This window comes from Salarias fasciatus, chromosome 9 (genome assembly GCF_902148845.1).
Source record: "Salarias fasciatus chromosome 9, fSalaFa1.1, whole genome shotgun sequence".
NCBI lineage: Eukaryota > Metazoa > Chordata > Actinopteri > Blenniiformes > Blenniidae > Salarias > Salarias fasciatus.
In genome coordinates, this window is record NC_043753.1 from 23251393 (window position 1) to 23275344 (window position 23952).

Here is a 23952-nt window from a genome sequence, read left to right on the forward strand (position 1 = left end):
TCGATAACTTGCCTACTCAGATGCCATTGATGGATCTTTTGTTTAACAAATAAAGTGTGATAGGTAGATCGCTTAAAATAGCTCTTGGTCTTGAATTTCTAATCACTGACTTTTTTTCTGACTTTATTACTAAAATATTTTTTTTTTTCTAACTCAATGAAGTTTCTTTGAAAAATACATAAAAGTATTTGCATACTTCTTTAGTTTGGAAAGACGTGCAGCTGGCTTCCGGTCGCGTCTCTTCCGGGTGTGCGGTCTGAATCCCTCCGCTGGGAAACTAGACGGGACATGTTTATGCTGTGAGAACTCTGAAGTGATGTGATTTGTGTCCGCTCTGTGAAGCCTTGCGTCCTCGCCGCAGCCATGTCTCCTCCGAGCAGCGCGGCGGGAGGAATCCACGGACTGCTGCTGAAACTGCACGAGTCTCTGGCAGAGGAAGACTCCCGGGCCGCTGCCCTCAGAAGTCACGATATCGTCGGAGATTTGGCACATGAGTGCATGTTGATGCCCTCCGAGAATGAGCTGGGTAAGACATGAGTGCACGGTAGTGCCCTCAAAATATGAACTCGGGAAGATAAAGTCCATGAAAAACGCTCCCACCCGGGTTGTTGTCCACCAAACTCCATGAACTCGCTGCTCCTTTCACCGTGTGGGATCCTCTATTGTTTACACTTGGCAGATGAAAGACCTGCAGAGGAGTTAAATGTCATTGAACATCTCGTCTTCGAGAAAATACTTTAGATTTACCCTTTATTTTTCTATTTAGCTCTTGTTAATGTCACGTTTGCAACAAAGCTCTGGTGGGAGTGGCCGCTTATGAATGAATGAATGAATAAATGAAAGCTTGGACGTTTTCAAAAGTTTTTCCAACACAGGTTGGAGGTTCCACAGATGGAAAAATAATCCCGGAAGTGAAATTTGGATTTTGCACATTTAATTGTCTTCAGTATTGACAAATTAAATAATTTTAAAGTTATTCTGCAGTACATGGTCTCTACTCCATATGTTATTTTTTATTTTTATAATTTTACATATATTTATTCATTTGTTTTAATGTTTAATTGTTCTTATATTTTCATGTAATATTTGTATTTATTTTTACAATATATAATTTTATTTATTTTTATATTTCTGATGTTTTTTAATATGTTTATTTAATATTGTTTTATAGAATATATTAATTATTTTGGTTCACATATGTGGCTTTTATGGTGTAAAACTGTTCATAAGTTGATGATTGAGTCTTTCTGTTTTCCTTTTGTTTTGTACAGTTGCTCAGAGAAAGTGCTTAGTGTCAGTAATCTGCACCAGATCTACTACCTGACATCTGTTTCTTGAATCAAAAATGTGTTTTTGTTGTTCTCGGTTTGTCTTGCTGATAGCTGTGGAACCGCCCCCCCCCCCATCAGACTATATCTAGTTTTAACTACAGTCTCAACATTTGTGATTTTGTCCCCGTCAAGCTTTACAGACCTCCCTGCTGTTCTCAAAAGACTTCGGCCTGCTGAGCTTCCTCAGGAAGTCCCTGGCATCAGATGAGGTGTGTGTCCTGTGGTGGCCGGTCTGCGGAGTGCTGGAGTGATTAGTGATCGTTTCGACCACGCTTTGTCTCTGTTTCAGCTGCGAGACACTCGGGTTGAGATCCTGGGCTTTTTGGAGAAATTTCTGGATCAAATCTCTCTGAGAGACAAAAGCTGGGATAAAACCTACGCTACTGACATCAGAGTACGTTTTACATTTGTTTGTTTGTCTGTAAATATCAAGTAGAGACTGATTGTTTGCAGTATCAATTTTTATAATATAGTAAGTCTTGAATATCTTCTCATTTATATTTCTTCTGTTTTGCTGTGTGCAGGACGTGTGTATGGTTGTATACACCAAGGATAAAGTAGCCAAGTGTCGAACTCCGGTGCTGGAGCTTCTCATTAAGGTTTGTTTCATTTATTGTTTTACTAATTCTTTGATCATGTGATATTTTGACATTTGTGAACACACACATTGTATAATGGCTTCACTGTCATTCTCGTTTTCATCTCCCTCCGTGCTCTCTCATCCTCGCAGATTCTGCAGAAAACCAAAGCCTCGAGCGTCGTCGCAGATTTTAAAATAAGTGACATGTTCAACAGATATTACAGTGAGCTTTGTCAGAAGAGCAAGTTATCAGATTCAGGTGAGTGTGTGTGCGTTTAATGGGTGATATGGGTGACAGCAAAACAACTGTCTAAATTTGCCCGTTTTTTTAACTTCTGTTGCAGTTCTTGGCAAAATCTATGAGTTGCTGGGCGTTCTCGCCGAGGTCCATCCCAGTGAAATGGTCAACAACTCCGATAAACTCTACAAGGCCTGTTTGGGAGAGCTGAAGGAACAGGTTGGGTTGACCTTCAGCAGATATATTCTGAAATATTTGTTTTCTTCCCTAATTTGTGGTTTTGATAAAGCAACTGATGTTCATTTTGTCTTTTTTTTTTCCAGATGACATCTTCAACAAAGGAGCCAAAGCTTCTTGTTGTCGCTGGATGTTTGAGAGGAATCACAGCTCTCATGGTAAACTTCACTAAAACCATGGAAGAAGGTGGGAAATCATGCATTTCACTGAGTTTCTGCAGTGCCTCTCTTTACCTTCTGTTAAAAAAAAATGCATGGGTTCAACATATCTGGATCATTTCAGTAGTTTGTGTCTAACTTGCAGACCCAGCAACATCCAAGGAGATTTTCCAGTACGCCATGAAGGCCATCAGTCCCCAGGTATTCCACTCTGCAGAGATATGTTCACATGATTATATCACTCAAGATGTTTGTTCATGCTTTTATTGACTGCCTGCGGTTTAACTTCTGTTGCAGATGGAGATGACTCGCTACGCAGTGACGTTCGGTGAGTATAATTTTATATATCAAGGTAATATCAAGGTAAAATCCAGAAAAACGGAAACACTAACCGGCTTTCTGTGCTCCGTCGACAGCCGGGCTCAGGTTGTTCGCCAAGCACGCGTCTCAGTTCAGCAGCTGCCTGATGGACCACTACAGGAGTCTGTTCGACACCATGAGTAAGCTGTGCGGACACATCAATGCTGAGATGAAGAAGACCAGCTACTACGCACTGGAAGCTTTCCTTAAACAGGTAGAGCTTTTCACAAACGGTTACTGCCTGCTTTCAGTTAAAGCTTATATAAAAATATGTTTATTTGTGAAGATACAGAGAATCAGTACTAACGCGTTGTCGTTGGTCAGGTTGCAGAGCTGGTGGCCGACAACATCGAGGAGCACAAAAGCAAGCTGAAGTTCTTCATGCAGAAGTTCTGCGGCATCATTAAGGCCATGGACTCCACGCACAAGGAGCTCTCCATCGCCATACGGGGATATGGATTCTTTGCCGCTGTACGTTTGCTGCTCGGCTTTACTGCTTCAAGTGCAGCAACTTCCTGCTCAGAAACATACCAGACATTTCATCTTAATGTATTTGCCGTGTTCTCAGTTTGATTTCCTGTATTACCATACGTTTCACCCAGCAGCCTCTCGCCTTTATTTATCACGTAGAGATTTAGGGACAAAGGCTAAAGGTTTTGTCCTTCCTGTCTGTAGCCGTGCAAGAAGGTTTGCCCGCAGGACGTGGACCTGATGTACACGGAGCTGATTCAGCGTTGCAAGCAGATGTACCTGACCGAGTCCGAAGAGGAGGACGAGAGCTTCTACCAGCTGCCCAGCTTCCTGGACTCCATCGCCAGTGTCATCATTCACCTGGACAGGGTAAAGCCTCACTTCTCCTCAGCAGGCATGAAGTAAAAAACACTTTAGATTGTCTCCGCTCACTTAGAGAGGTTTTTAACCTTTTCCTTTATAATAACACCTGATGTAACTGAGACCTGATCTGTCTGATGCGGTCAGATCCCAGAGGTCTATACGCCGCTCCTGGAGCGCCTCCTTGTGGTGCAGATCGACAGCTTCCCTCAGTACAGCGAGAGGATGCAGACTTCCTGCTGTAGATGCATCCTGAAGGTGTTGGTGGCCATGGCCTCCAAAGGGCCGGTTCTGTGGAGCTTCATTAGCTCCGTTGGTACGTTGACTTTAAAAAGAATTAGCCATTTGAATCTGCTGTCGTTTGAGAGGAATAATGAACTTTTTACCCCCCAGAGTTTGCAGTTAACAGTTGTTTCTGTTTCAGTCCACCAGGGTTTGATTCGCGTCTGCTCAAAACCCATCGTGACTCCTGAGGTCTGACTCGGTTTTCACGTTTTTACCCCGCAATTTGCTCAAAAAGTGTTTGTGGTTCATGACACATGACGTTTTATCTTCAATTTGTCAGGCTGCCTTAGACAACTCCTCTGAGTCGTCCCAAATTCGCACGGGAAAGTGGAAAGTTCCCTCCAGCGACAACTACCTCCCTCTGTTCAAAGAACTGCTGGACTGCGATCGGCTGAAGGTAACATTCTGCTTTCAGGCCTCATCTTTACAGATTTCCTCATCTTTCAGATGTTTGTAGCTTCATACTGTTCACATAATTAATCATAATTAAAGCTAGACATAACCACAGTTTCATGATTGACGGTAAAAATGTCCACTGTTGGGTAGAAAATTGACTGAATAGCCGTTTTCTTGAGCATCTCTATTTGCCTCCTGTTTGTCCTGCAGGACTCCGGGTTTTTGGACGGTGCGTTCGAAAGCCAGAACGCTGCCCTCGGCTCTCTGAGCCGCCTTCTGTACGACGAGCTGGTGAAGTCGATTCTCCGAATCGTAGAGAAACTGGACCTGTCTCTGGAGAAAATCGCCACAGGAGACGAGGTGATGGCTCTCTTTGGTCCATGAAGATTCTGACATTTCAGCATTTCTGCCACTGCAAAGGTTTTCTAATGAAATAATCAAGATGTTCAACATTTCACCTTCATGTTAACGTTATTCTGTCGACTGTAAAATGTCAGTTTGTTTCTGTATGATTTGTGATTCGTCATCTAGTAACTTCCCTCTGATGTACTGCACGTGCTTTTTGTTTTGTTTCAGGCTCCAGATGACGCAGCCCTCATCCTGCCCTCCTCCGACCCCACAGCTCATCTTTTGCCCAACAAGATCAAGGACTTCACTGCTTTTATCAACCTGGTTGACTTTTGCAGGTAACAAAGGTTGAACAGCAACATATCAGCGTTCCTTATCCTGTTATTTCAGAAGTCAGAGCTCGATTAAAGCAGCCATGAACCGTCTTCCTCCTGCATGTATATGGGGGTATTGTTTCCCATGCAGCACAGTTGAGGGTTTTTCAGTCCTCTGCAGAGAGGAACCTGTGGTGAGCGCTGTTTTTCCTCCATCTCTGCAGCGAGTTGTTGCTGAAGAAGCACATGGAGTACTTCCAGGCGTGGATGTATCCTCTCAGCCATGAACTCATCCTCCACTCCATTCGAAACCCGCTGGTCAGCGGCTTCTACAAGCTTCTGTCCGTCACCATGAAGATTGCCAAGAGAACCAAGTACTACCAGGTGAATGTTTATAACAGTTCCAGTATTTCTAATCTGGGCTGTTGTGTAACGTATCTCCTTTCTGCATACTAGAAGTTCAGTTGGTTGAATCAAGCAGCAGATGTCTTCTTTCAAACAGGGGGTCGGCCTGAGCAGCAGCTCCTCTCCTCACAGAGACACTGTGAAAAGTGCTTGTTTTGCTCTCTTCGCTAAGTTTGGAAAAGAGGTACGTTCTCGTTTCGTGGCGAACTTGCACTGAAATCGTGTTGCCTGAATTATTCCAGCGTGTGTTGTGATGCATTGTGGGTTTCATGCTAGGTGTGTGTGAGAATGAAGCAGTACAAAGACGAGCTGCTGGCGTCCTGCTTGACCTTCGTCCTCTCGCTGCACCACAGCATCGTCGCTCTGGACATAAAGGCGTACACCCCCGCTCTGGAGGTGGGACCGTCACCATCCAGCCACCAATAAGAGCAGTTTGATTGGAATGTGTTGTGAATTCATTCTCTGCTATGTAACGTTAACATTAGTTAACTGTAACCAGAATCCTTCCACCTGGCTCCTGTGTGTGTTCATAGACGGCGCTGAAGTTAGGTTTGAGCCACGTTCCTCTGGCCGACGCCGCCCTGGACGCTCTGGAGGACTGGTCCTCTCACATTCCCCTGGAAACCATGCAGCCCTGCTACTCCAGCATCCTCCCTCTGCTGGACGGATACCTGAAGACCACGTCCAGCGACAGTAAGGCGACCGGCGGCCCGCCGGGCGGCCATACCGGTAAGGCTTTCACTGCAGCGCGTGGTGTCGTATTTCAGACAAAGACGAGAGCAGCTGGGAGGTGATGTCTTCTGTATCTTCGAGAACCGACCGAGGCTACAGCCGAGTGATGACCAGACTGCTGAAGAGGTCCAGCCAGCTCGTGGTGGTAATGGACCTCATCATACAGCTTCTCACTGTGGAAACAAGTCACGCTGAACTTCAAGCTTTACGCCGTCTGATTCCAGGAGGACGCTCCTCTGGTCCAGGTGCGGCTCCGGGTGGTGAAGCTGCTCGGACATCTGGGAGGAAAGCTGAACAGAAACCTCGTAACGGGTAAAGATAAATGAATAAGTGAAAGACTTTATGAATGTGTGGAGGTCACACTTGCTGCTAGCAAACATGTTGGTCACGTTACTTCTGTCTTGACGTTTAGTGGTTTCATCTGAAGAAATGATGAAGAAGTTTGTGGCCTGGGATTCGGAGAAGAGGCTGAGCTTCGCCGTGCCGTTCAGAGACATGAAGCCCGTCATTTTCCTGGACCCGTTCCTGCCTCGCATCAGCGAACTGGCTCTGTCCACGAGCGACAGGCAGACCAAGGTTCGCCACCACGTCTCTTTACGCCGTCCTGAACGCCGGAGACTTGCAGCTCTTCACGTGTTTTCCCCCGCCTCTGCAGGTGGCGGCGTGTGAGCTGCTCCACAGTCTGGTGGTCTACATGGTCGGGAAGAGCGCTCAGATGGCCGAAGGCGAGAAGAGTTTACCGCCGATGTACAAGCTGCACAAGAGGCTTTTCCCCGTGCTGCTGCGTCTGGCCTGCGACGTCGACCAGGTGCGAGCTCCATTCCCGCCGGTCGAGCGGTGTTGATCACCACCAGCAGTACGGCGCTGTGCTCGGTGTGACTGCCTCTTCGTCTCGTCTGCAGGTCACCAGGCAGCTCTTCGAGCCTCTGGTGATGCAGCTGATCCACTGGTTCACAAACAATAAGAAGTTCGAAAGCCAGGACACGGTCGCCGTGCTGGAGGCCATTCTGGTCGGAGTGGAAACACACACACTCGTTCACACAGTCGCTCGCTGGAGCTTTCAGGCCTCTCACGGTTGTTGTTTTTTTCTCACCAGGACGGCGTGGTGGACCCCGGGGACAGCACCCTCAGGGACTTCTGTGGCCGCTGCATCGAAGAGTTCGTCAAGTGGTCGATCAAGCAGACCACGCCCAAGCAGCAGGAGAAGAGCCCCACCAACATGAAGTCCCTGTTCAAGCGCATCTACAGCCTGGCTCTCCACCCCAACGGCTTCAAACGGCTCGGCGCCGCCCTGGCGTTCAACAGCATCTACAGACAGTTCAGGTCGCTGAACGGAACACCTGCTGAACGGCGTGGCGAATGATGAACCGCGTCTTTAACGTCATCTGGATCTTTGTACCTCTGCAGGGAGGAGGGCGCTCTGGTGGAGCAGTTTGTCTTCGAAGTGCTTGTCATCTTTATTGAAAGCCTGGCTCTCGCACACGCTGACGAGCGATCTCTAGGTAATCACTTCTCACTTTGCACGTCCAATCAGAAGCTGCACTCGTAAGAATATTCGAAGTACAGCATGCAGAGCATTTGTTAAAATGCTTCCACACTTTCTTCGAGGTGAGGTTTTGAGGCTCTTCTCTCTTCCCCTCTGTTCCCAGGGACACTGCAGCAGTGTTGCAGTGCTATTGATCACCTGAAAAGAATAATAACCCACAAAGCTCCCAGTCTGAATCAGCACAGCGCTAAGAGACGCGTCCCAAGGTGAGTGTATCGAACAGCGGCTGTAAAAACACTCTCCTTCACTGAAACTGTGATTTTAATCTGACCGTTTCCGATTAATCATTATTTAGTTGGTGACGGCCCAAAAAGTCTGCTTTGATTTCTGGGAAATGAAGCGCAGCAAATACCGTCTTAACGTAAACCAAGCGTGAACAGATCTTTCTTCTCGGTTCAGGGGGTTTCCGCCCGATGAGAAGCTCTGCCTGTCGGACGTGGTTTTATGGCTGCTGGAGCAATGCGGCCGTCCGCAGACCGAGTGTCGCCACAAGTGCATGGAGCTCCTCTACGAATTCATCCCCCTCCTGCCAGGTGAGAGCCCCGGATTCCCTCTACAAATCAGTGAGTCCCCGCTGTGAACGTCTGGACGTGTGTATGTGTGTGTGTGACGCAGGAAAGAAGGCTCCGCCTCAGTGGCTGGACGCCATGCTGAAGGATCACGGCGCAGGCTTCCTGGTGTCGCGCTTCGAGGGCGGAGGCCTGCTGTCCCAGCCCACCCTGCGGGACCGGGCGGGGCCCTTCAGCGTCAGAGCCGCCCTGCAGTGGATGGACCTCCTGCTGGCCGCTCTGGACTGCTACAACACCTTCATCAGCTTGCACATCATCAAGCCTCACTTCCTTCTGGGTGAGTCTTCAAACTTCCAGAGCAAGTCTCCGTTTGAAATCTCTTTAAATACTCTCCTTTCTGTCCTTTCGCAGGACTGAAAGATGACTCCAGCTTTCTGAAAGCGGTGCGCTTCTTCCTGACGGAGCTGGCGGCTCATGGCCTGGCCTCGGCAGAGAGCTGCTTCCCTCTGGGCGACAGGACGTCTCACTTCAGCCCCAGAGAGACGGAGCAGTACAACTACAGCAAGTGCACCATCATCGTCCGCCTGCTGGAGTTTGCCTCCATGATCCTAGCGAAAGGAGACGAGGAGCTGTGGAAGGTACCCGGCACAGTTCAGCCATTCTTCAGCTCAGCGTTTTGTCTTTTTACTCATCTGATGGCTCTTTTTTCTCACAGCTTCTTGAAAAAGACATCTTCGGCTCGGTTTTCTTCGAGCTGACTGCGACGGTGGTGTGCCAGCCGTCCGCCGCAGGCTTCAACGTGGCAGACGTGGAGGTGATAAAGAACCTGCCGGACGTGTGTGTTCCTCTGCTCAGAGCCCTGCTGGCCTCGCCGTACCGCACACACCTGGAGAGCAGCCTGCAGATGAAGATCTCACGCAAAAAGTGAGGATATCCAAAAAGCAACATGACACATGAAATAACAAAGCTGAGGATCACAACTTTCCTGCCTTTCTTCCATGACGGTGGCAGCGTGGAGGAGCTGTGCGCCGTAGACCTGTACAGTCCCAGCACCGCCGGGCAGCAAGACCAGATGGAAATGGTTCTGGCTTCCTGCAAGCAGATCCAAAAAGCCGGTTTCCTCGGCTCCATCCTGCACTGCCAGGTACAAAACATCAACCCTAAGTAGGCCCAATATTCTATCCTTTCTCCACACAGATTTCATGTTTATGTATCAAATATAGATTTTTTTTTTTTTAAATTGTACTTTTCGTCTTTGTTCCAGGATTCCTCCTATTCCAGGTCTCTTGGGTCTCAGCTCCTGCAGACTGTGTATAAAGGCATCGCTCCGGGAGAGGAGAGGAAGGCTCTTCCATCCTTGGACGTAAACACCAAGCGGGTGGCGGACGGCCTGCTGCAGCTGGCCTTCTCTCTCCATCAGCAGGTCAGCTGCTCAATATAAAGTCATTCAGTTACTAACTAACCTGAGCTCCCTGCTCCAGTCATCATGTCACTGTGTCTTCAGAGCGAGCAGCTGGTGGACCTGCTCCTGAACACCATCATGCTCTCTGTGCCCATATCTGGGAGCCACAGCCGCAACTTCATGAGCTTCTCGCACGGCGAGTACTTCTACAGCCTCTTCCAGTCCACCGTCAACACCGAGCTGCTGAGGAACCTGAACGCCACGGTGCCTCACCTCCTGAAGGCCTCGTCCAGGAACCCCAGCACGGTAGGCTCCCGCGTTCGGAAAGCCATCCCGGCGCTCCGCCGCGCGGCCTGACGGGAAGCCGCTGCCTCTCCAGGTGAGCGTGCTGCTGAACGGCATGCTGGACCACAGCTTCAGGGACCGCTCGGTGAGGAAGACCCAGGGGAAGCAGCTGGTGGAGGAGGTGCTCCGGCGCTGGATGGGCCTGCAGTCGTGGTGGGAGGGAAGCTCGTCCACTCCAGAGAGCAAGACCGCCACGCTCATGCTGCTGTCCAAGCTGCTGCAGGTACACTGGGAAATCAGACCTGGACCCCGGAGTCAGGATCACAGCTCCATTAGTTTCTCTTTTTCATTCCTCCCTCCTCAGATCGACTCCTCGGTCTGCTCCGACATCAGCCACGAGGCGTTCAGACCGGTGTTCTCTACTTTCACCATGCTGCTGGTCGACATGACCCTTCCTCTGAATTTCAAGGTGATCGGGATGCGTTCCTCCACACCACCAGTGCGTTTTGAGCATTTTCTTTTACTGTGGTGATAAAATTAATGTGCGGTCGTCTCCCTGCCTCAGAGCCAGGCCCTGCTGGTGCTGCCCTTCTTCACCACCCTGCCAGAGGAGCCTCTGGCCGAGCTGCAGAAAGCCCTGGACGCCCTGGTGGCCTCACACTTCCCCATGCAGTCTGACGAGTTTGCTAAAGGCTCTCTGCACCGAAACAACTACATGGACTGTGTCCGGAAGGTGAGGACGAGCCTGCGGAGGCTGAAGAGGAGGGGAAACAGAAGTTGAAGCCTGGTTTCTGTCTTGACTTTGCGTCCGTGTGTCTCAGCTGCTGGACGCTCTGGAGCTCTCTCAGAGTCCGCTGCTGCTCAGGCTGCTGGCTCTGATTCTCTGTCGGGACAAAAAACACATCATGGAGGAGCAATTCCAGACCTGCTTCCAGAGAATTGCAAAGCGGTGTGTAGAGATGAAATAAAGCCGCCACTCTGCTTCGGAATCCTTCCTCTGTTATTCGTCAGGATCGTGTTCGTTTGCGTCTCTCCAGGTCGAGCAGCGAGCGGCAGCTGCAGCTCCTGAACGCCGTCTACGACGTGGTTCAGAAAGGAGACGTGCCGGTCAGCTCCATGCTCCAGGCCATGACGGAGCGCGTCCTGCTGCCGCTGGCCTCCCACTGCGGCGCCTCGGCCCTCAGCGACTTCTTCGTGGCGAATGTCTCCGACCTGATGGCGCTGCTGCTCAGCCGTTTCACCAAGGTCAGAGCGCCCTTCTCATCTGTCATCGTTTTATTGTAATTCAAATGTGTATTTGTTATTTCTACTCCAAAGTTCTTTTTAATTTGAGTAGTGATCATCATAAATGATTGAATTTGTCTTCTCATTTATTGATCTCAGTCGAGCGAGGCGGCGTTTGAGGTCCAGCTGCTGAAGAAGAGCGGCTGCTACAAGCTGATGGAGCTCCTTTATTCGCGGCTTCCTAAGGAAGAGGTTTACTCCAAAGAGTCCCGGATCAACCGAGCCTACTGCCGCTCGGACACGGCCGAGGGAAACGAGCTGTCCAAGACGCTGATCAAGTAGATTCTGACTCTCCGGTCACATTTCTGTCAGCTTGACTCCCTTCGTGGTTCCACAGGTGAGCGATCGTGTTTGTCTGATGTCTGTCAGGTCGTGTTTTGAAGCCTTCACGGAGAACATGGCGGGCGAGACCCAGCTGCTGGAGCTCAGGAGGCAGTTCCACTGCGCGGCGTACGTCTGCGGCATCGCAGCCATCAGCTGCAGCTTCAATGAGGCCAAGTTCTACCAGGGCTTCCTGTTCAGCGAGAAGCCAGAGAAGGTGCTCCCTTTTTTCACAACGATGCACTCATTATTCCAAAGCTGCAGTGTTTTAGCACATTTTGTGAGATTATTTCTTGTTTTATGAATTTGTCTCCAAAAGGTGTTTGATTGTTAAATCTTAGTGATTCCATAAAACCTCACTGTTCATATTTCACTTTTTCAGAATCAGTTTATTCTTGAAAACATCATTGATGTTAAGAGGAGCTACACGTTTCCCATTGAGATCGAGGTGAGGGTTTGTTTGTTTGTTTGTTTCATAGTGCATCTTGAGTTTCAGCCTCGATCTGTGACTTTATCTTTCATCGTAGGTTCCTCTCGAGAGAAAGAGGAAATATGTGATGATTCGGAAAGAAGTGAGCGAGGAGAGTGGAGGTATTGCTGTGCTTTTAAATTCCCATTAAAGTTGTTTTTGTGATTGATAACAACAATTTTCTTTCTTTGTGTTCTTACACGAGGCTTGAGATGACGGGTCTTGACAGAGACGACTGGTGTGTGTTTGTGTGATTTGTGTTTTCCACAGACGTGCCGGTGTATCTGTCCTCCCAGTCCTACATGGCCGACAGCAGCCTGAGTGAAGAGATGAGCCAGTTCGACTTCTCCACAGGAGTCCAGAGCTTCTCCTTCAGCTCCCAGAACCCAGAAGGACGAAAGCGGCCCGCTGCAAAAAGAGTCCGTCTCACTTCTCCCTGAAACATCTTCTAATATTTTAACTCCTCTCTTTCTCAATAATTTTGTAAAAACATTCCCAAACAAAGAATCCCAGTCAGCCTTGTGGAGCTCTTTTCTACCACCAGGTGGTGCTGAACCTGCAGGAAGTCAGAATTTTGACTCAATGGTCTGATGTGACCTTTTAGGTGACAGAAGAGGCCAATCCTTCCCAGGATGCAATGGTGGACCTCGAAATGGACGAGCTGAACCAGCATGAATGCATGGCGAGCATGACGGCTCTGATTGGCCACATGCACAGGAACAACATCACGCCCAAAGTGGAATCGGTCAGTGGCGGAAAGACTTACACATACTTCATGCTAATGGGTAAAAACATGGGAATAAAAAAAAGAAAACATGCTTTTTTTTCCTTTTTGGGAACAGGGAAATTCTCCCAGTGAGCTTCCTCCCTGGATGAAATTTCTACACGGAAAACTGTCAAATCCGGCCACACCTCTGAACATTCGGCTGTTCATCTCAAAGCTGATCATCAACACAGAGGAGGTGGATCTTCCTCCACTGAATCACTTCCTCCACTTTATTTAAAGTAAAGTTTCACTTTTTTTTACTGGATCTCCTCTTTTATTTTTTTTTTCCCCAGGTGTTCCGGCCGTATGCCAAACACTGGCTGGGGCCGCTGCTGCAGCTCGTAGTGTCCGGCAACAATGGAGGCGAGGGGATCCACTACATGGTGGTGGACGTCGTGGTCACGCTGCTGTCATGGACGAGCCAGGCCAGCCCCAAGGTGAGTCCCTCTCAAAACCCGAGTAAGTCGAGTTTGGAGGAAATATTTGTGCTTTTTCAAAATGTTTCTGCTTTAAAATAAACTAAAATGATTTTATAAATGACTTTATAAACAGTAAGGTGATTAACTTTCCCAGCTGTCTTTAGTTTCACTGTTGCATTGTGGGTCATCACAGCAAGTCAGTGCTACTTGCAACATGGAACCTACTTGTTCTTAAACCAGGAGTGAAATTAAATATCTGCATTTTCTATTTTTTTTAATTATTTAATCCCAGGGTAACACCAGAGACGAGGTCCTGGCCAATCGGCTGTTGGAGTTCCTGATGAAGCACAGCTTCCACTCCAAGAGGCCCGTTTTCCGCCACAACCTGGAGATCATCCGCACCCTGGTGGAGTGCTGGAAGGACAGCCTCCACGTGCCGTACGGGTACGCCCGGCGGCGTTCACGCAGCAGGCCCAGCTCCTGTCGGAGGCTCATGCAAGCCTCATCTCCTCTCTTTCTCTGCGTTTCCAGTCTGATATACGACCGATTCTGTGGCACCGACCCGAACAGCAAAGACAACTCGGTGGGGCTTCAGCTGCTGGGAATCATCCTGGCCAACAATCTGCCGGCGCACGACGCCTCCTGCGGGATCGACTACGACAAGTGAGATTCACAGTGTTTCAGTGTTCTGTTCATTATCCCTCCTTTAATTTAACGTCTTAAAAATACGTTTCTGATTTATTTTCCCATAATTCCATACATTTCAAGCTGCTGTGTGCTTCTCCAGGTACATCCAGTCTCTCTGCAACAACGTGTCGTATGTGAGGTATAAAGAGGTTTACTCAGCCGCCGCAGAAATCATCGGCCTCATCTTGAAGAATGAAGCCAACAATGTACGACCTTCCTCTTTTCACCTACAGCTTCATATATTCAGACTGAGAGGAATTCATGTCAGCCTGAGGAGAGTATGGATGATCAGTGACACACTTTTCTTTGACGTTTTAGCAAAATGAGAAACTTCTGAGCCTCGCTGCAAATAAGATCGCGGATCTGAAGACCAAGAACCTGGATGACAAGTTCATCATTTGCCTCAGCAAAGTGTCCAAACACTTCCCTCCCTTCATGGATCGGTGAGCTATTCTTTAGGATCAAATAACTTTTTTGCAAATTTAAGGATTCTTTTTCACACGTTTTACTGAAGTTTAACCACAAAATGTGTTTTTTTTTTCACTACTTTTTCACTAAATCTTTCTCATTTCTTTCCAGATTTGTGAATTTTGTCTTCTACCTCCTGCCGAAGCTGCACGGGATCCTGAAGACCAACTGCCTGGAGTGCGTTCTGAGCCGGGCTGATGTGATCCCTGACATCTTTCTGCAGCTAAAAACCACAAACTTCATTCAGACGATGGCCCACAGGTGAGTGTTATTTTAGTTTTACAGCTCGCACGCCGTTCTGTGCAAAGCAAATGGATAAATGTGCCGAAGATCCGTCAAGTTTTACGATCAGAAAAGTTTCAAATTTGTTAGGATGCTAAATATATGACTCTCTCAGGGACGAAGGAAGGCAGAGGGTGTGTCTGGACGTCATCCATAAGATCCTGGCCCGCCTGACGCCGCCGGAGCTCCAGGAGCTGCTGGGACCGGTGGCAGCCTTCATCTCTCATCCGTCTCCCGTCTGCAGGGAGAGGATGTACGACATCCTCATGTGGATCCAGGATAACTACGGGTCAGCTCGCTTCTGTCTCTTCATTAACCGAAACAAGACTTCTAAGGATGCCGAACTGTTTTTCTTCTTAGTGTCTCTGAGCCTTTTTGGAGCATCTCTCTAATGATCTTCGGTGTTTTTCCCTCCAGTGATGAGGAGAGCATGAAGGACAACACTTCAGTGGAGATTTTGAATGCGGCCAAAGAAACTTTGCTTCAGGGACTGTCGGACGAACACCAAGGCCTTCAGTAAGAGTCATCTGTTTGGAGAATCGTAATTCCTCCTCTTCCACATCCTCCGAGCTGCAGCTCCTCTTTTATTCAACCTTTCCAGGCTTTACGTTCGCAACTTTTGGAGTCAGGAGAAGCGGCTGCCCACTGCCACCCTCCAGCGGATGCTGATGGTGCTGCGGTCGCTCTACTCCTGCCAGATCGAGAGATGCTTCTTAAGCCTGGCCACCAATCTGCTGCTGGAGACGACCAGCCAGAGCCCCGACTTCAGCCGCAACATGTTCGAGTACGCCCTGTCGGAGTGCACCTTCCAGGTTAGCCTCCCTCTCTCTCTCTCTCTCTCTCTCTGGGTGCCACATTGAGCCGAGCCTTTAGAGGAGCGTTCTTCCCTCGGCAGGATTACGTGATCGACTCCAACTGGCGCTTCCGGAGCACGGTCATGACCCCCATGTTTGTGGAGACCCAGACGTCTCTCAGCCCGGAGAGCCTGGCGGCGTCTCAGTCTGGAGCCATGAAGGGGAAACTCAGAGCCACTCAGACCACCTTAGAGTTCTCCCAGACCCAGGCGCCGGGGTACCGTCACATCCTGAAGCAAAACGAAGTTAGATCGCTGGAACTGACTCAAGTTTTGGTTTTCGCCTTAACGTTGGGGTTTATTTTCCCAGGTCGCCGCACTGCGTACAACTGGCTCACAGGCAGCAGCGTGGACACGCTGGCAGAGTACACCCCCGGCTCCGAGTCCCTGTCCTCCCTGCTGGTGTTTGACAAGAAGCCAGAGAGGCAAACCGCCAGGAAGCCCGTGGGCGAAGGCTTCGGCCTGAGGCGCCTGACCGCCTCCACAGACGAGGTGGACAGTCGCACCAGAGGTCACAGCCCGCCGTTTCTATAAGAACTAAAGCCGCTCTGCGTCCACATCCAGAGAGAAGTGGGTGATTCCAGGATGCGGCGTGAATGTGAATCTCTCTTGTTTTACGTTAACAGCAGAAAACGAGCAGCGCAGCAACATCCTGCGACTGAGACGCAGGTTCCTGAAGGACCAGGAGAAAGTCAGCTTGAGTTTCGCCAAGAAGGAGATCCAACATCAGAGGCAGAGAAAGGTCTCCGGCCACAGGGCGGACTCTCAGCGGGGGTTTTAAATGCTGAAACAAAATCTCTGACTGCAGATCTTTTTCCTCCACAGGAAGAAAAAGCCGATCAGAGGCTGAGAAAAGAGGCTCAGGTGACTTTATATCGTAGCTACAGAGTGGGAGACTTCCCCGACATCCAGATCCCGTACAGCAACCTCATAGCACCGCTTCAAGCTTTAGCACAAGTAAGTCCACGGTCAGTGTGAAGATCAGAAATGAGGACAAACCTACTTTATTAATACTTTTCCAATGTTTCCTCCAACCCAGAGAGATCCCATTTTAGCCAAGCAGCTGTTCAGCTCGCTGTTCGCTGGAATCGTCCAGGAGATGGAGAGGCAGCAGAGTGGGGAGGAGAGTGGGAGGATTAAAGAGGAGCTGCGCTGCAACATGAACGCCTTCCTGAGCAAGAGCACCATCTGCTTCCCCCCGTTCATCGCCTGCGTGCAGGTGAGTCTGGAAGCTGCACCGTCACGGAGCCAGAGTACAAGAATTACTCACCTTCTTTTATGAATTCTGCTCATCCTTTAGGACATGTGCTACCAGCATAAAGATCTTCTGCTGGTGAACCCAGACGCCATCAGCTCCACCTGCCTGGTGAGTCTTCAGCAGCCGTCGGGCATCCTGCTGCTGGAGGAGGGACTGATAAACGACACCGTCGGCGAGGAGCGCCCGGCCAAACGGGCGCGAGGGCGCAAGGAAATCCCCCCAGACACCAAGAAGTGGATCAACCTCGCAAGGTCTGCGGGTCTCTGGGAAATATCGTCGTGTACCTGTTCAGAACAGCTGCTGAACGCCGCGATTCGTCTCCTCCAGGCTCTACAGATCTCTGGAAGACTTCGATGTTGTGCGGGGAATCTTCGGTGGGAAGGTTGGGACCAAGCCCATCACGTGTGCCGCACTCCAGGCTGAAGCCAACACCGACTTCACAGAAGCCGTCAATCTTTACAACGCGGTACGGCGCTCTGGATTACAGATACCTGGGATAGAATCGAGTTAAAATCAACTTCAAGAGTGTGTGATCAGAGGGAATGTTCTTCTTCAGGCTCTGAACACTGAGAGCTGGGAGGATGGCGAGCCCTCAGACACCGAGAAGGACTTCTGGGAAATCGCTGCGATGGAGGCCTACAACCACCTGACCGAGTGGAAGTCTCTCCAGTACTGTGCCATCTTAAACATCGACGATAACTCTCCGCCCGACCTGGATAAGATGTGGACGGATCCCGTGTATCAGGTAACGGAGCGGAGGACAGGCAGCAGAAATCAGAGCAGAGCTTTGAAGCTAATTACTGAGGCAAAAGTTCGTCTTCGTCCTGACTGACGTGGGTCTCCTGCAGGACATGTACCTGCAGCACATGATCCGCAGCATGCTGAAGCAGCTGCAGCTGGGCCAGACGGACCAGGCTCTGCTCAGCTTCATCGACAGGGCCATGAGGGTGGAGGAGCGCAAGAAGCTGCTGGAGAGCAAATACAGCCAGGAGCTGAGCCTGCTCTACATCCTGCAGGAGGACTACGACCGCGCCCGATACTACACCAACTACGCCATGCAGCTCTTCATGGAGGTCTGTTCCACTTTACATTGACTTACATGATAATGTGCAGTTGAGACAAAAACATGTTGTCCGTGTTTTCTGGATGCAGAGCTACTCCAGCGTGGATACGCTGCTGACTCAGAGTCGACTGACCATCCTGCAGTCAGTGCAGCCGCTGACGGAGATCCAGGACTTCCTGCAGTTCATGAAAGGCGACGGTATGTTGAAGAACTCAAGCTTTTAATATGCAACTAACAGATAAATGTAGAACTTCGCCTTTTTACTGGTGGGAAACGGTTTTAACTTGTAACATTGCATCTGTGCGAGTCTGTATGGTTAATATATTCCCAACGTTTGCGGCGCTTCACTGGTCAGTGTCTGTGAGCTCCCTCAAGCACCTCATCAGGCTGTGGACGGAGCGCTACCCCGACGCAGAGGTGGATCCCATGAACGTGTGGGACGACATCGTCACGTCCCGGTAAGAGGAGCCGCCGCCGTCACTCTGCAGAAATGTTTTCAATAACTCGGCTTTAAATGCGATCTGCTCCGCTCAGGTGCTTCTTCTTAGACAAGATCAGAGAAAAGCTGGCAGGCGACGGGATGGACCTGGACGGTTCAGAGAACCCAGAGGCCGAAGTGGAGAAGCTCGTGAATGACTGCAAGTTCAGCATGAAGCTGCACATGGCTGACAGCGCATGCAAGCAGGTGAGGAACTCGGGAAAGGATTTTTTTTAATACATTTACTAACGATGTAAACTCATCTCTGACCACAAATGTTTCCAGAGCAACTTTTCCGTCGCCACCAAGTTGCTGAAAGAGCTCCGTAACGAAGCCAAGACGGACAGAGGCTGGCTGCTGCGCTGGGTCCACAGCTTCAGCCGCTACAGCAACAAGAGGAGCCAGACCCAGAGTCCTCTGGTGCAGATCGGCAACATGCTGAAGGTCGTCCCGCTCCTGGGTGAGAGGAGGAGAACTCTGCACAAACGGGAGTCAAAACGTGAAACCAGCTGATGGCAGATATTTTCTGTCTGCAGAGGAAGTGGAGGCCGACTGTCAGGGAGCTCCGGCTCAAGTCTTCAGGTACCAGAACATCCTCCAGGGCACGTCTTTCCACGTCATGGCCACGGCCGTCAGCAGGAGTCCCTCCATCCTGGCCGCCATTGGAGCCGACAAGGCGGCGAGGGTTGCACAGCATTCTGGAGCCGCCTGGCCCAGCGACAACATCAAGGCACTGGAAATAGTTCTGATGACTCGAAGCCAGGAGAATTCTCCCTCGTGTTGGTCCTGACGAGTGTTTTATCCCCCTGCAGGAGGTGGAAGTGGGGCTGCAGCTGAAAGCGCTGGCGCTGCTGTGCAAAGCGACGGCCAAGGCGGACGAGGAGCTGCAGTCTTACACGCAGGACTGCGTGGAGGCCGGCAGCATCGTGGAAACCTACATGGCCCTGGCAAACTTCTGCGACAAGCGGCTGCGAGAGGAGGAGCAGAACGAGGGCGGTGAGGCGCCTCCTGCCTCGTCTCATCCAGTTTCCACTCGGTTCAGTAAGGTGGCGCTGTGAGCTGTGGATTAGCTGTAACGTTTGCGTTCCGTGCTTGCAGAGAGTCAGTTCCCAGACCTGCTGGCCCTTCCCGTCCACGTGGTCCAGAGCATGCTGAAAGCCCTGAAGATGAACTCAGAGGAGTCTCGCCTTAAGTTCCCCCGTCTGCTGCAGATCATCGAGCTGTACCCGTCCGAGACGCTGGACCTCATGACGAAGGAGGCAAGCTGGCCTCGGCCTGCAGAGCTCAGAGTTCAGAGAACGTCCCCGATGAGGTGAACGACTCTCCCCGTCTGTGTTCAGATGGCGTCGGTTCCCTGCTGGATGCTGATCGGCTGGATGGCCCAGATGGTGGCGCTCCTGGACAAGCCGGAGGCCGTGGCGGTGCAGCGCTGCGTGGAGCAGATGGCCCAGTCCTACCCCCAGGCCCTGGTTTACTCCCTGATGATCAGCAGCGAGAGCTACTGCTTCGAAGACTCCGTCATGGGCCACCAGCAGCGGGAGTTCGTCCACAGGTAGAACCCGCCGCAGGCCTGCATTTAAGCACGGATTGAGCTTGTTTTGCTGAAGCGTGTCGGTGCGTGCCAGGGTCCGCAGCCTGCTGGATAAGGGCAACGCCGTGAAGAACTTTGTGGACGCGCTGCAGCAGCTGACCAATCCGGAGATGATCTTCAAGGTAACGGCAGCAGGCTTCAGCCTCCCGCTGGGGAAACGTCTGGCCCGAGAGTGAGTATCTTCTGCTTCTTACCTCTTTCCTGCACAGGACTGGTGGGACGGCGTGAAGAATGAGCTGCTGAACCCCAGCTTCAACAAGAAGCAAATGAGCAGCATGTATATGGAGATGTACTCCTCGCTCGGAGGTCGGAACACAGACGGCCATGGGATGTTCCGCAAGAAGTTCATCCAGGTTTGTGCACTTTTCATTTATATTTGTAAAATAATTACTAAAGAAAAAAGTGTTTAAATACACATATAAGCCTCTAATAATGAATCATTCTGGTGCAAAATACAGTGAAACGTCCAAAGGTGTTGCATTCTGCAAGTTTTAGCAGCAAATGATTGATCCTGTTTTTGTTTTTTCGGTGCAGAAATTCTCCAAAGACGTGGAGAAGCTGCTGGGGTCTGACGGCAGCAAGCTGTTTGAGAAGAGGAAGGACAAGAGCTTCCTGAAGAAGGTGGACGAGCTGGCGAACTCCATGAGGGGATTCCAGAAGGAGCCGGGGAACCTGAAGGAGTACTCGCCTTGGCTGAGCGCCTTCAAGGCCGACGCCTTCGGCAACGAGCTGGAGATTCCAGGTCGGGAGGAGATTCTCTGCTTGCTAGATTCCTTCCTTGAACAATAATAATCATATCTGATTTTATTGTTCATTAATAGAGATAACAGGTCTTTAAATTTGCTGCTTTTCTCTCCTCGTGTTGTTCGCAGGTCAATATGACGGCAGGTCGAAGCCGCTACCAGAGTATCACGCCAAGATAACCGGCTTTGATGAAAGGGTGAGTGTCTGAGCTCATGCATGCTCCGTCTGCGAGATCTGACATTAATCCGAAAGCGCCGCCCCGCAGGTGAAGGTGATGTCCTCCATCCGGCGCCCGAAGCGCCTGATCATCCGGGGGGACGACGAGCGGGACCACCCCTTCCTGGTGAAGGGCGGCGAGGACCTGCGGCAGGACCAGCGCATCGAGCAGCTGTTCGGCGTCATGAACATCCTGCTGGGCCACGACACGGCCTGCACGCACCGCGGCCTGCAGCTCCGCACCTACCAGGTCATCCCCATCACCACCAGGTACGGAGCGAGCGCAGCGTCACGCCAGACGTTACACTGGAAACGCTCAAGACGCTGCTTCCTCCTCGTTTACAGGATCGGCCTGATCGAGTGGATGGAAAACACCTGCACCCTGAAAGAGTTCGTGTACGACTCCATGTCTGAAGAGGAGAAGAGAAAGGCGGGAAGGTACAGCGTCTCTGTGACTTCTAACTCTTTATTTGTCACTATAATGGCGAATACTAGTTTTGCCATCAAAATAAGGGTATATAGACTCTTTTTGCGATCATGTTATTTTATTGTAATTAAACTGACGACGTCCCTTCAAGCTGTGGTGAAGTCTACAACCAGTGGCTGTCCAAGTTTGCTTCAAAGACTGTGAGTGGCATTCAGGTGTATGCTGAGGCTTACAGGTGAGTTTATACAATAAAAAAAGAAGTTTTGTTAAGTTCAGAGGTCAAAGTGAACCAGTCAGAGCTCATATCGACTCTCCTGTTTTCCAGGAAAGCGAAACGTGACGAAGCGGCCGCCGCCTTTAGCAGAGTGCTGCAGCATGTTCCCACCGGCCTCCTGAAGTACGGCGAGCCCTGGCGCCGGCGCCGCACAGCCGCCGAACACGGCGGGCGCTCCCAGTGAAAGAGTTAACCTTTCCTCTTCCTCGACCCAGGCGAGCCTTCCTGAAGATGTGCAACAGTCCCGAGGCCTTCCTGTCGCTGCGCTCCCACTTCGTCAGCTCCCACGCCCTGCTGTGCGTCAGCCACTGGATCCTGGGCATCGGAGACCGCCACCTCTCCAACTTCATGATCAACACGGAGACGGGCGGCATGATCGGCATCGACTTCGGCCACGCCTTCGGCTCGGCCACACAGGTGACGGGGTGAAATGGAGCGATGTGGAGCAGGTTGGAAGATTAAAAAGCGTCACCAGGGTCGGTGTCTGTCTGCGCTCCCAGTTCCTGCCCGTGCCGGAGCTCATGCCGTTCCGGCTGACCCGGCAGTTCCTGAACCTGATGCAGCCTCTGAGGGAGTCGGGTCTGATCCAGAGCATCATGGTCCACTCGCTGCGGGCCTTCAGGGCCGAGCCCGACCTGCTGCTCAACACCATGGACGTGTTCGTCAAGGAGCCGTCGCTGGACTGGAAGGCGAGGCTCGCCAAACCACAGCCTCTTTCTAATAACCGTTCAAACATCTTCCTATTGCTTCACGTTTGTTTTCTCACAGAACTTCGAGGTGAAACAACTGAAGAAAGGAGGAACGTGGACCGAGAGCGTCGACACCAAAGAAATCAACTGGTATCCCCGACAGAAGGTCGACTTCGCCAGGAGGAAGCTGGAGGGAGCGAATCCGGCCGCCATAACCAGGTTCCTGCTCCACTCTTTCCCCTCACTTCCTCTGAACTCTCCACCTTTAGTGCAGAGGCGTCACTCGTCTGCACATCACCTGTGTGTTTCTCTGCCAGCGAGGAGCTGCAGCTGGGGTTCGAGAAGGACGCCGCCTTCCCCGGGATGAAGTCCGTGGCTCTGGGCGGCGAGCAGCACAACGCGCGCGCCCGGCTGGCGGCGGCGGGGCTGTCGGTGGAGCAGCAGGTGGAGTGTCTGCTGGACCAGGCCACCGACCCCAACGTGCTGGGCAGGGTGTGGGTGGGCTGGGAGCCCTGGATCTGATTACCGGGATTATCCCTCTGCTGCTCCCACGTCATCCGGAAAACATCCGGGAAGCCGATGTTTCTCAGGCGCGGCGAAGTCCAGGCTGTCATGAAACCTGCCGTCTTAAAATCAGTCAAGTGGCTCTTCTTGTATTTGTTGGAAACCTTTTTTACTCCCTGTGTTAAAGAAATGAAAGCTTTTGCACTTGAGAATTGTAACATCTCACTGTTGTGTTTGGCTGAATTGTGATTTCCGCAGCGCACTGTATGAAACATGTCACCTTTCTGTTATTAAAAAATGAAATGATTTCTGAACTCACGCAGCAGAATCGGTTCTTCTCACTTGTGTCATGTGACTTTAGCATGAAGTTTCTGGAACTCACAAACTGTGTATTTAGATTAATGATTTACAGTATATATCCATTTTTATTTAACAGTCACATTTGTTCAGACTGGGAGTCAAAGTGCAGCTGCTAACATCCAGAGGCTTAAAGTAGCTTTCATACTTTTTGAATGGAAAATCAGTGAATTATTAGCAACTGATTTTAGTCCCACTTGTCTTATTTTTAATTCATTCTTTGGTAATTTTTAGTGAAATAACAAAAACAACAGTCATGTTACGGAGGAGAAATCTACCAAAGCTGTGGAGTTAACCAGCTAACCAGTCTGATCAGTGTAATACCACACTATACCACAGGGTGGTGCATTGAGTTGATGCATTATTTACGTGTGTTCATATATGTTCAACTCACGATCATGAATAGTGAGGGTTTAAATTCATGCAGTATTTAAACTCCAGTAAGTCTGCAGTGATTCTCTGCGCTGCCTCTTGTGAGCCTGAATGAAGCAGCAGCTGCAGAACCTCCTGGAAGCAGAACAGATGAGGAATGCAGCGGCTTCCGAGAAGCTTCACTGCCATGTTTTCACACCGCTGGATCTTCATCAGACCGCTGGTTTTATGAACACTTCTCAGAACAAAGAGAGAAAGGATTTTGACTTGACTGAAAAGTTAAAAACAGCAGTTCTTATTGGTGCTATTAGTGAAATCTAACCCCGGTTCAGCCTCCCGCCCACTCGCTCTGGCCGCTCCTCTTCTTCTTCTTCAGCTGCACGTTTCACAAACCCCGCAGGAAACCGACAAACAGCTCGAAGTCATTTCTTCACCGCTTTCTTTCATCATGCAGCTTCTGCTGAACAAGTGTT

At 50.3% G+C, this 23952-nt stretch overlaps 1 protein-coding gene across 1 annotated transcript; it reads left to right on the forward strand.

Moving 5' to 3' along the window:
- The first annotated feature begins 363 nt into the window (after positions 1-363).
- Positions 364-23062, forward strand: prkdc (protein kinase, DNA-activated, catalytic subunit). The gene is made up of 86 exons (XM_030099422.1): positions 364-526; positions 1464-1540; positions 1621-1725; positions 1856-1930; positions 2062-2170; positions 2256-2368; positions 2473-2572; positions 2690-2745; positions 2842-2872; positions 2961-3118; positions 3229-3375; positions 3580-3744; positions 3883-4051; positions 4160-4209; positions 4301-4417; positions 4627-4776; positions 4993-5102; positions 5303-5462; positions 5581-5667; positions 5760-5879; positions 6017-6176; positions 6251-6360; positions 6440-6527; positions 6628-6791; positions 6871-7023; positions 7118-7225; positions 7312-7538; positions 7623-7717; positions 7865-7967; positions 8161-8294; positions 8377-8607; positions 8682-8908; positions 8986-9194; positions 9282-9414; positions 9535-9693; positions 9775-9978; positions 10052-10240; positions 10322-10426; positions 10523-10690; positions 10779-10906; positions 10995-11202; positions 11341-11519; positions 11611-11779; positions 11945-12010; positions 12090-12153; positions 12302-12450; positions 12636-12776; positions 12874-12993; positions 13091-13234; positions 13509-13660; positions 13748-13879; positions 14004-14109; positions 14222-14346; positions 14483-14632; positions 14769-14942; positions 15071-15169; positions 15255-15465; positions 15549-15724; positions 15818-16017; positions 16133-16248; positions 16332-16463; positions 16546-16725; positions 16807-17015; positions 17092-17230; positions 17321-17509; positions 17613-17837; positions 17917-18025; positions 18183-18285; positions 18362-18512; positions 18591-18765; positions 18842-19035; positions 19118-19301; positions 19404-19564; positions 19646-19857; positions 19931-20018; positions 20106-20249; positions 20431-20638; positions 20769-20836; positions 20906-21126; positions 21202-21294; positions 21435-21518; positions 21609-21680; positions 21773-21974; positions 22058-22246; positions 22326-22465; positions 22564-23062. The coding sequence occupies exons 1-86, from the start codon at positions 364-366 to the stop codon at positions 22766-22768; spliced, it is 12315 nt and encodes a 4104-aa protein (XP_029955282.1). The 3' UTR covers positions 22769-23062.
- Positions 23063-23952: the final 890 nt, after the last annotated feature.